This window comes from Strix aluco, chromosome 6 (assembly GCF_031877795.1).
Source record: "Strix aluco isolate bStrAlu1 chromosome 6, bStrAlu1.hap1, whole genome shotgun sequence".
Classification (NCBI taxonomy): domain Eukaryota; kingdom Metazoa; phylum Chordata; class Aves; order Strigiformes; family Strigidae; genus Strix; species Strix aluco.
The window spans coordinates 27,476,201-27,488,576 of record NC_133936.1 but is presented as its reverse complement, the minus strand read 5'-3'; the positions used below and the strand labels follow the sequence as shown (position 1 = coordinate 27,488,576).

The 12,376-nt window shown below is 43.8% G+C and overlaps 1 protein-coding gene across 1 annotated transcript in view; it reads right to left on the bottom strand.

The window, feature by feature from the left end:
• UBE2E3 (ubiquitin conjugating enzyme E2 E3) overlaps positions 1-11,798 on the bottom strand; it is a 61,549-nt gene extending 49,751 nt beyond the window's left edge. The window contains exons 1-3 of the mRNA XM_074829270.1: positions 11,570-11,798; positions 10,145-10,347; positions 7,937-7,987 (exon numbers count right to left, since the gene is read on the bottom strand). Of these exons, the coding sequence (XP_074685371.1) occupies positions 7,937-7,987; positions 10,145-10,338 (245 nt within the window). The 5' untranslated portion in view covers positions 10,339-10,347; positions 11,570-11,798. The remainder of the gene's footprint in view (positions 1-7,936; positions 7,988-10,144; positions 10,348-11,569) is intronic.
• Between the last annotated feature and the right edge of the window lie 578 nt (positions 11,799-12,376).

Here is a 12,376-nt window from a genome sequence, read left to right as displayed (position 1 = left end):
GAGTTGCTAAAATATCTGGCCAGTCTGTTTTACAGTAAGTGCTATAAAATTAACAACTGCTTCAGACACAGTTCTGAACTAGATAACAGCATAGTGCACTCTCTGCACAGGGAAAATTAATCCAAATTAATGTAAGCAGGCTAGGACTCGTTTATCGCTAGCAGTTACTGGCTCAAAGTAAGGCATCAATTTAAAGCTACAGCACAGTTCCTGGCTAGCTTAACGGCATGCATACTCCTGTCCTAGATGGCAGCTGGAGATCCTTGCTCCTGCCTACTTATGCCTGAACTCAGAAAACACGCTCACGGTATTTTTCATGATGTCTGTATTACCTGTTTCGAAATGTTCCACATCTATGCAAATCCTAGTTACACCAGCTCCAAGAAAACTCCACACATCAGTTCTATATGAAGCAGTCACCTCATTTTAAATAAAGTGTTTAATGTAGTTTAGCTGATTCTCTGATATTTGCACTTGATAATTTGAATTAAAATTAGGTGTCCCAAGTCTGTAAAAGTAAAGATCAAATCCAATCAGAGTAACTGATATACACAGACAAATCAGTCTGATGGGAAAGCATTCAGTGTGCTAGAACCTTGCCATACATACTCTTTACACAAACTAAATATGACAGGCTGGCAGTGGTGAGCAATGCACAGTTTGAGTGTAAAAAGAAAAATATATATATATATGGCATATTTTAAACAGTTTTATCACAGAGCCTGAAGGGCCTCTGTACAGTTACACAAATGGATATTTGAAAAGCAGATTTGTCCTTAAGTCTAAGGACACATTACTCTGCAGCTTTTACAAATTTTTGCACAACAATGCTTAAAGAATTGTTTAAAAAGCTCATGCAGCTCAGACTCTTCTATTGTTTCCAGATAAAAATTTGACCTAATAAGGGTCAGTTCTCTAACACCAGTAGCTGAGTGAAAAGTGTTTGAACTATTTCTACAATTCTAGAGTAGACAGAGAGCCATGATATTTTTTTTTTTTCATTTTGACAGTAATGCTAATGAAAACTGGTGAAAGATTTATATGACCTTTTGACTAACACACAGGCATTTAAGAGCATGTACGACAGTATGGTGGACACTGCTTATACAAATGCCTAACCTGCAAATCTGTAAGCACAAAAACTTACTCCCGTGAGTAGATAAGTTGATTTGTGTTGCATAACCCTGTCTTAATTATGCCACTGAGATTACTTGCATGAGAAATTCACTGTGTGGGGGTTGGTAAAAAACCTTGGTTTATAGCTTGCAAGAGGTCGATACTAGCACAGGGAAAAAAAAAACTTGAGGCAATTTTGAGTTAGTGGATCTGTCATCTACTTTCAACTGAAAAGAAAGTAATTTAAATATTCTCACAATTCAAAATATTCAGGAGTTACACAATCTTCCACTGTTGCATTTTTTTAATAAAAGCATGTTAAATAACAGTGCACTCTAGTTCTACTTAACACTTAAATGCTTTACTGAAATGTCTTTCTAAATTTGTTTCATCCCTACACCTTAAACAGTTTTACTGACTACCGGCAAACAAGGTAAAAGCCACTCTGCACACATAAATACGGCAGAATCAGGCTGTTACTACAAATGGACAGAAATACAAAAATACCAGACCTCTGACTGCTGTGCTAAATTACACCACTCCTTCCTACTCTGACCTAGACTATACTCTTCTGGTAAGAAAGAAGGAGGGAAGAAAGAGAATGGAAGAAAATGCTTAGTAGAAATAATTCTAGATAAATCAAGGCTATCTCTAGATAAACATATCTTTAAATCACTGCAAGCCACTGATTTACGTTCAGCAACTAACAATGAAGGAATTGCTTTAGAAGGAACCGCAGGACTATGTTTAGAGCTGGAAAATACTAAAAAGTAGTATTTCAATATTCACTTGAGCACTACTTCAAACATGTTCTTACAGGAGTTGTGACCCCTCTTCACTGTATTTTTGTAACTGCCACAGCAAACTTCTGTATAGGGAAGGAAGTGTTAGAAATAATCGTGTGGGTTTGTGTTCTCAAAACCATTCTGCAAACTTCACCTTTCTTTTCTTGCAGCATGCATTTATTGCAGCAGGTGGTGAGAAAGTGCTGGGCCAGGAGAGACAAGAAAAAGTATAATGTAACTATCAAAAGATACATTATCAAGTAGAGTTTGGGTGATGTTTTTTAAATTTTGCTCATTCAGCTTCAGCACAGGTATTTCTGCACACACTCCTAATAACACTGTCTCTTACATACCTTAATCAACTTCTCCTTCTACAGGGAACCATTTAGCATTCACAGTTGGGGTTTTCACTGCAGAGGTGAAAATAAGCAAAACTGACTTTTTTTTTTTTTTTTCTCAGTGAGAGTCAATATTTAGCAATATGAAGACTTTTGCCCAATAAGAAATTAACAGAATGAACACAAAACTGGGGGGCTGCCATTGATCTGAAAAGTCAACAGCTTGACTGGAAAAAAAAAAATAGTACATGTAAAGACTTGGGCAACATTTATGCTATGTATAGGGACTGGTATTTGACTGCATTCAGAATATTCCTCCTCTTACTGATTTTAAAAAAGCAACAGAAATAACGCCTGGCTTTGACAAAGGAGAGATGGAAACTTATTACATTTGAGAGACAAAGGAGCAGATTGACTTATTCATATCCTGGTGCGTCTGACAAAATGCTTTGTGTGAACAATGCCTACTCTGATGGGAGGGAGGAAAAATCCAGCAGTTAGTTTGAATCACCTATTTAAACCGTTTAAGCAAACTTGGACGATTTTTTTTTCTTTTTTTTTTTTTTTCTCCCCTCCCTGGGGAGCAGTATGGCGTAATCACATGAATCTGCTTCACTCACTGACTGGAGTAGTCACCTCCATGGCAGAACTGGAGCAAACCACAGCTGTGCAGTAACATCTTCAACAGGCACAACTGTTTGCAGAGTAAACATTTGCCTATAACTTTACTGTAGATAGAGTATGTTAACAAAAGGAAGGCTTCTACCAGCTTAGCTGCGGCACCTTCTTCACTAACACAAGGCTGCGTTAGCTCAAATCCAGCACTACCTCTGCACGTGGAAGAGCCTGCACCACCAGCACAATTGTTCATTGCTCCTCATTGTTTCAGACAGCTCAATTGAAAGAGCTTAAATTGCTTGTCTGAAGAATACCTTCACAATATTGCTTTAAATACATACTGCAATGCTTCCCCACTGATGGGGTAATAACCACAGTGAGACAGTTACAAACATCTGGATTCACGGGTCCATAACTAAACCAGTAATAGCATTCGTCTGCCAGAGTTTTGCAGACATTTTTCTTTGTGTCAAACTCCAGACCGTGGGGTTGGGTTGGCAACACTCCGCAGTGTAGAATTAGCCCAAGATGTGGCAGTAATGAAAGGGACAAATGCAGTCCTTAAGAAGCAGAAGAATCCTGTATTAAAACAAAACCCCTACATGTCTTGCTCCCATTGTGCTCAGTACACATACTTTGGAGTGTTATTTTAAAATAAGCAATTTTAAAATGAACTACTCATAAATTATCAACCTACTTGCAAGCCTAAGAGAGGCTACAAACAGCAAAATCACCAACTGCTACCTTTTGTAGTATTGCTCAAGAAATCACATTCGTATATGTCAACATACAAAGCCTGAAAATAAATAGTAATTGAGATAGTAATTTCTATTAAGGAAAATCTTTTCAACAGACTTATCAGGTCAGGCACTCACTAGCTAGACGATGAGACAGGGCAGGGAGCCTTTGGGACAATCCAAGCAGCTCTCCCGTGGTAAGAATTCCCATTTCCCAGCAGCTACAAAGGAGGAAAGTTGTCCCTCTGACCAGCGCTCTAAGGCACGTGTTTTGTCCAACCTTTTTTTTTTTTAACCACTTGTTTTCGAGGTCTGATCTTTAATTTAACGAAGAGATTAAAACCAATTGACAAAACAGAGTATAAAATGCTTAAATTCTCCCATTTGCATGGGAAAGATGCACTATCTTAACTCACCTCTTTTTAAACCACATGAATTAAACTCTGAGTGGATACGCTGATTTGGGTGTTTGCTTTCATTTCCTACAAAGTTTATACCAAACTGGATTTGTTGTAAAATGGACTGTAAACTATAAACTAAGTTGGCACAGGTGTTACTAAATTTATTTAATACTGGGTTGAACTTCAAATACTTTCCCACAAAGATGAACAACGATGAATTTTGGAATGGAAATGAGGAGGAGTGAGGAAAGAAGACAGGGAATACATATTTTTGCTATTGTGGATCAGCAGGGCAGCCAGGAACAGCTAAAGGAAGCTGTCATAAATGATGGTACCTCTGGGAACGGCCTCACTTGTGCCAGCCCTAAAATCCAGGAAGTACAATGTGTGTCCGAGCTGGCTGTGCCCTGCTCTACCTGAGCTGCAGCCTCCAAGTTGGGCAGGTCAGAACAGCAGCCTCAGATATAACCTTAACTACAGAGTGGTGACCTCTGATCTAAACAGTTTTATGCCATGAACTGAAAATAGTTATTCCAGATACGTCAAACCTATTTAAGAGCATCTCTGCAGCCCAGATTTACCATGCAATACATGCAAGATCTTTGCAGCATTTTCCTAAGAATGTATAACAGTGGGGTTTGGCACACTTCCATACCTTGAAGTATGTATAAGTGCTTGGCCATAGTTTGAAATTGAGCTGCCTAGGAGCAATAGGGCCAAGACCTTTCTAGCTTTGCTTTATGCTATTAAAAGCACAAAAGAAATTAAATACAGCACACTGCACCAAGTAGCACAGCTTTGAGTTAAGCCAGCAAAGGCAAGAAAAAGGCTCAAATACCTGTGTCCTCAGTTTACCTATCTGTCCTAGTGCTAAAGGGAATGTTGGACAGTGACTCATTTCAGGCTCTTCTGTTGGACAGGGGAAAACATGAAGAGAAAGCAGTACTTAATTTCCCTCCGACATCTTTAGTGGCTTAAGACCAAATCTAATTTTATTGGTTTTGATGTTCTATCTTTCTTGGAAATCACAGGAATTTAGAGTATTACTGTATGTTAAAGAGTAAAGCTATCAGCGTAAAGATACTAAGTTTTACACTTGGTACCCCCAGGATGTGGTTGTATTCACTGCTCACAAACATGACGTGATACATGACAACACGATTTTTCTAACAGTTCATTGTCCAATTAACAGAATCAGAAATCAATCTCTACTGCTGAGACAAGCAAGCAAAAAAATTGCTATTTAGACATTTTACTGTGCCTGTCATTCTGCTATCCCAGTGCCTAAAATAGAATTTAATGTGCAGCCCAGGCCTGCTCAGCACACCCAGGAACGGGGCTCTCTTGGGACTCTGCATTTTTATAAAACAGATGTTATAGCAATAGATGTGGCTGTGGGAAATTCAACTGCTGAGGAAACCTACACCTCTCTTGCATGAAAATCACAGTGCAACCAGTCAGTGTCATTTTAAAGTAGCTAAATTAGCCTCAGATCACTCTGATGGAGTGACTCCACGTGCAGTTACACTGGCAGGTGAGAAGTGGCAGCAGCCATCAGTGTTTAACACAGTACGGGAGAGTTCAACCCACTCTTCAGTATTTGTACTATATTCTGTTAAAGTAACATCTAATGTTTTATATGTGCCATTATCATATTTTAAAAATTGCTAATTTTTTATCACTTATGTAACTGAGTAACCGGAAGGATTATTAATGTCCAAGAGCATCGGTTGGCAGTTGTATTCTTGTGAAGCCTGCAACATGTGGACTGCAAATGATAAGGGTGTGCTCTAGAACTGGAGGAAAAACAACGCTGCATGAAGAAATCTCTTTGGGAGAACTTACGACATAAAGTTTTTTATTTTTAAAGCACATGTGATTACGCCCAAGTTATACAGGCTTTTATATGATTTTTTACAAATTATTTTTCTTTTACAAGAAATGTAATAAGTAGCATTCTGCTCCTTGTTGCATGATGAGCAATGGAGAGGTGTCATATGCCTGCTCTGTCAGTCTGTTGCCTAATCCATGCTACTACACCCTATAAGAAAGTGTGTTACAAGCTTCCATTGCTCTGCACATAACACACAGCTGCATTTACCTCCTGATACCAGAAAGGCTCCTTCTAACAAGTCAATTCCAATGTAACGGTAATCCTTCAGGCACTGAAACTCTGTTCAAACTGTTCATCCTGAAAAGCCAGAATTTCCGTTACAGAAGTCAATATCTCTTGTAAATATTTTTTATTTTACAAAAGGTAAAAATGCACTCATCATACAGTTGCTGTTGAGTAAAAGGGTTAAATTCCTCTTAAAAATACTTATAGGAACAGAAGCACTGACATCCTCACTGGCAAAAAAATAATCTTTTCCCCTACACTCTGTAGGAGAGAACTTGAATAATTTTAGACACATTGGGGGGTTTTCATCATTCTCAACAGCATTCCTGGGCATCTGGTAGTACCAGCTCACAAGAAAAACTCTCTGCAGTACTCTTGTGCTAATACAAGAGGAATATGCTTTCCCAAGGAGCTAAATATCAGATGGTATGGGAGAGTGTGAGGGGGGAGGCTTCTTTTTCTAAAAGCCAAGCTGTAACTTGCTGTACCCAAAACTGCTACAATATCTTTTTAGCAACTATAAGGCAAAGTGCTGGTATTCTATTTCATTTAAATACTTTCTCTCCTACCATGCCTCATTTGATGGTCCATGTATAAAGTGCATAACCAACACAGAACTAAATCCCAGTAATTTATTAGAAGTTATTTAAAATAAAACACACAGCCCCCAAAAAACCCAAACCAAACCAACAAACGCAACAGACATTTGCTCTCTTGACACAGCTTGCCTCTATTGAAGAGGGAGAGCCACTGACCCTGCATGCAAATACATCAGACTGCCATAGGCAATCTACAGCACAGTCCTCAGGGTAAGATACCTTTACCACACATTCAATATAACACAGCTCTGGTTAGTCCCCGCTCTCACAGATTAGTCAGACAGAACAACTCACATTTTAGTGAATTTGCAAGACCTGCACCAAACCTTTCCAACTATTCAAAAAGCCAAACAATTCCAACATAAAAAAGAAAGCACATCCAGCATTTCTTTAAACATGTACAAGGCTTGCTGTTACACTCGAGCTATTAATCTGAAGATACCTTGCGGTCAGAAATCTTACTGAGATGCACCAAATGAAAGAAACATTATTTAAAGCTAGCTTTAATGCAAATCAGAACGCTGGATGCTCACAGCAAATGAGAATTCTTATGCATCCTTTAAACAAAACATGCAGAAGATTGCTACTATTGAACTTTCCTACAGATCAAGCGCTCCAGTTACCGTCACTTTATCTAAGACTAAATCACTCAATCTTCCAAGTTAACAGTTTCATTTTCTAAAACATAACAGAAGTATCTCCCAAGTTGAGAACTTCCTTAAAAATATTCTCTATCCAAAGGCTACAACTTTGACCAACACACAAATTTAAAGGCAATACTTCAGTTTATCTAACTGTTAAGCAACATACTAAGAGAAAGCATATAAAAAAATCACATATGGTTCTTTACCTTTACTTCAGAATGAAGTGATAACTCTATAAACCTGGCACTCGAAAAAGCCAGTTCAAACTACATCCAGACATTAAGTTGAAAGCTCCAGTGTATTTTGAAGTTCATATAATTAATGTTTCACAAAGGCAGCGACCAGCTACGGAAACCAAACTGAATACACTTTACTATGCACATCAATCACTAATGACTACGCCTCCAACATGCAGACAAAATAGCAAACTTGAATATCAAACGTTCTCTATGCTTGTTCAATCTACTGTACGCAATTTTTATCTCACAGTCACCGGTCATAAACACTAAGTTTCCCATTTGTTAGCCTGAGCACATTAATCTCCTACCACTGTCCACAATTTAAGAAGTCGTTACATACCTGCAGTTAGGAGGAGGATCAAGGGTTATTTCAGCTAGCTCCTTCTGGATTCTGTTGGTGAAATGAGAACAGACACAAAGCATTTGAGATAGTCTATAGAATAAATCAGGGAATTACACTGCCCTCTACCACCATGCAGTTAAATGCAAGATTGGCTTTGCCTTCAGTAATGCTAACATGGCTGCTTCCTCTTTGTTCTCAGAGGCATAACCCAAATCCCACAGCTGAGAAACTTTGCAGCTTTTTTCCTGCTCCGTGCTGTATGTAAACACAACACTTACAACTGAGCTGGGTAGAAATTTCCCACAAGTATTCAGAAAAGTAACTCTTTTTCACATCCGAGCACTTTTTACCAGAGAGATTTTCTTTTCAAGCTAATATGCAAATGAGGCGGGGGGGGGGGGGGGGGGGCTGCACAGGCAGATTTGACAATGACTTTAAACCAGCGCTACAGACCTGTGAGGCTGAAGAAGTGAACCGCGCTGGCAGCAGACACACTCTTTTCACAATATTTTACCTACTACTTTGCAGTGTGTTTTAGAAGTGGATTTGCAGATCTGCCAGGCTGTCTCTGTTACTGGAATAATCTCTCTGGATCAACTTTGCTTTCTCCACACCTTCTGCTGCCTTTCCTCCCTCAACCTTATACAGTAGCTGTATTTACATGATAAAAAAGTGATATAATAACTTGAAATAATCTGTGCTTAGCTTGACTCTATTAGAACCATTCCCAAGGTGTTAAGATCCGGAAGAGGAATACTGAAAACTTTTTGTCAATTTAATAGTTTATTCAGGTACTTAAGAGGTGTGATTTCAAAAGGCGCATGGTAAATTCCTCATAAAAATATCACATAAGACTTCTCTTCAGAAGAGGGCCCATACAAGCAAGACGGTGAATTTCATGCGAATAGCAAGTGTTACAATATGAGCTAACAGAAACTGCTCTGCACGCTCTTGCACTACTACCAATAAATTCAGACTACTGAACTATTTGAGATGTAGGGAATTAGACCTGCAACAATTAAGTGAAATAAAGGCAAGAGGGGAAAACTCAGTCTCGAAAGCCTGCATCTCAGGCTTTTCAAAAAAGATAAATAATAACAAATTATGAAGCCTACATAGAACTTTTCTTTCTTTAGCCAGTCGTGTTTCAAAGGGTTTCTTTAACAAGCTCAAAAGTCATCAAAGCCATCCAGTCATGCTCTGCAGCAATTTTAACACATTTCAAAAAGTATTTCCTGAAGTTAAGTCCAATACAAAATAATTAAAGTGTTCCTAAAAGTTAGAACTACAGTATTCACACTGAATAAGCAAAACTTGAAGCTACTACGGTTACTTTACAGCTTTTCTTGCTACAGGATATTTCTAAATGTTTGTAAAGAAAAGCAACTCCAGGGAAAGGATTGGAAAGTTATGTTTCATCTCCAAAGACCACTGGAATCAAGGGATTTTAAGTCTGCTTTTTTCACACAACTGAACTTAGAGAAAATTATCAGAGTGCATGTCTTGAGAGCTGGACTCTCAGTAACCTTTTATGATAATAAAAATGCAACAGATATAACTAAACAAGGTTTCTGAAGATTTTGATATTTAAAGGTAGAGGCTACCTGTAGAACCCCATGGTTTAAATCTGCAGATCCTAAGGGAGAAAACATGCCTAAGTTTCTCCTGAAAGAACTGCAGAATGAACCCATTACTGCAAGGTGCGTAAGGCTCTCCCATGCATTGACATGAAAAGCTAGTCATAAGGCCCACGGAAGCCACTGGGGTTTTGTTACTTCTTTAATTAAAGAGCGTCGCTTGTCATCAGTCTACAGACCATAATAAAATACACCAGGAGGACTCCACCCCACACCAACCAGGCATGGAAACCTAACTCTGAAAAAGATACCCAACGCTGACACTCTCTTGCGCATTTTTGCAAACATGAAATGTATTTAGGTGCCCCCCCAGCCAGCCTATAAGTTACCACGTTCTCAAAAAACTCTTAAAAAAACGTAGGACAAATCTGTGTAATTATTACTCCAGTAAGACTTGGATTAATGAAGATACTGCCTGGCAGGCTCCTGTACTACAAAAGTTGGTACTTCACTCTTCTTCCACATACCTTTACGAGAAGAACCCCTCCGCCTTGACAAGTGCAACGCGAATACCACGGCTCAAAATACTGTGCAAAAATACTACAGAACGTTTTGCTGTCCCCTTTACCTTTTAGCACTAGTAGATAGCTTAGCAGTAGTTTTGCTGGATAGTTTGGTGTTCTTCTTCTGCTGGGTGGCAGAGGGTTTTCGTTCTTCTTGCTCTTCAGGTTCAGGTGCAGGTGGATCCCTCTGATCGGCATCTGAACTACCGCTGCTGGTACTTGGACTTTCATCGTCTGACCTCTGCCTATCACTGGACATCGTGGGGAACTTTTTTTAGGGAAGAAGAAAAGAGGCAGAGTTAACACAACAGGCAGGACTCTCTCTTGGCATTCCCCAAGTTCCAGAGAACACCTGAGTTGATGACAACTCTGTTTCACTGCGAAATTAACCAAAATGTACTTCTTTGTCTCGTCCCCAAGGGCTGCAGTTTGACAGCTACAAAGCAATATTTACACTTCTGAAAATACAGATATTTCCAATTTTTAAACCCACTCGCATTTTTTTCATACTTTAAACAATATGCCAATTGTCGACTTTGTTCTAAGGCATGAGACAGATTTAGCAGGGTACTTAGGCAATGAACATTAATAACTTATGACACATTGTAAATAACAGACCTCACTGAAAATGTTTTTTAAAAAGTCACTAATACCCTGTAAATATTTACACTGGAGCAGAGCATTTTATTGGGTCCAAACGCCAGATCCCCCCTCTCCCCCTCTCTCCGAGAAAATATATTGCCAATAACACTTGGGTTGATTTCAGATGGAAATGTACACTTGCTCTGTGCATTTAAAGGGCTGGGCTGGGGAGGCGGAGGGGGGGGGGGGGACACGACACGACGAAGGTTTTTTTTGTTGTTGTTGTTTTTTTTTTAAAAGGGAAAAACCCCAAGATGCATTTAAAGCAACTTGGGCAGCAGCAGCCCCGGTTATTTACATGGCCAGCAGCGAGAACTGCATTTGGCCACCACAGAGCTGCCGGAGGGGGAAGAAGCATAATTCAAACTGCACCTTCTGCACAGCTCTCCCCGCCGCCGTTCCCCGCGCAGCTCCACCAGGCAGACCGACATTTTTCCGCCGACCGGGGGGGGGGTGGGGGTGGGGGGGTGGAGGAGGGGGCTGCCCCGGCGGCCGGGGGGGGCCGAGGAGGAGCGCGGCGGGGAGCTGCGGCAGGGCTGGAGGCGGCCGCCCGCCCGCCCGGCCGCGCTTTGTGGGGAGAGCCCGGCGCGGCTCGGCTCGGCGCGGCTCGGCTGGGCTCGGCGCGGCGGGCGGCGGCGGCGGCTCCTCGCCCGGCCCCGCACCGCACCGTGCGTGTGCACCAAGTGAGGCGTGAACTCGGGCCGGCTCCGCGCCCCCGGCCGCCGCCAGGCAGCGAGCGCCGAAAACAAGAACAAAGCTCCTCTACCAGCCCCCCCGCCTCCTCCCCGCCTCCCCCCACCGCGCTCGCCCAGCCGCCGCGGCAGCCGCCTCGCCCGCCTCTCCCTTACCTTCGCCGGCGTCCTGTCCCGCTGCTGGGTCGGAGGGGCGGGATGGCGGGGGGCCGGGCCGGGCCCGCGGCGCCCGAGGAGGGGACGGAGGCGGCCGGGGGGCTATACGGCGGCGGCGGCGGCTCTGTGGCCGGGCAGTGTGGAACATTGAGAGCCGGAGCAGGGGGGGACGGGGGGAGGCGCGGTGCGGCCCCGCGGCCGGCGGGTGGCGCTGGCGGGCCCCGCTCTGCGGCGCGGGCTCCCGCGGCGGGCCGGGGGGCCGGGGCGGGGGGCGGCGGGCGCGCGCCGGCGGGGGCGGGGGAGGGGGCGCCGGCCGCCTCCGGCCGCCCGCCCGCCCCCGCCCGGCCGCCCGCCCGCCGCCGCCGCCGCGCCCGCGGCCGCCGCCGGCGGAGCTCCCGGCGAGCGGGGGGAGGGGAGAGGGGGCGCTCGCTCCCGCCCGGCGGCCGCCGGAGCGCGCCCCCCTCCGGCCCGGGGTGCGCGCAGGCGCTCTCCCGCCGCGGCCGCGGGCGCGCGTGCTCCGGGCCGGGCAAGGACAAAGCGGCGGCGCGCGGGAGGGGAGGGGAAGGCGGAGGCGGGGGGCAGCCCTCGACGGCCGCTCGGCCCGGCCCGGCCCTGAGCCCCCTGCTCACGGCCGAGCCCCGGTCCCGACGGGCTCCTGTCTCCAGCCGGCTGGCGCCCGCGGGGCACCACCGCGGGCTTCGCCAGGCCGGTGCCCACCGACGGCTGCACCGCGGTGTGGGCCCAGGGGCCGTCCCGGCCTCGCGCCTCACACCTCGCCTCGTGCCTTGCGCCTGGTGTCGGGGCAGG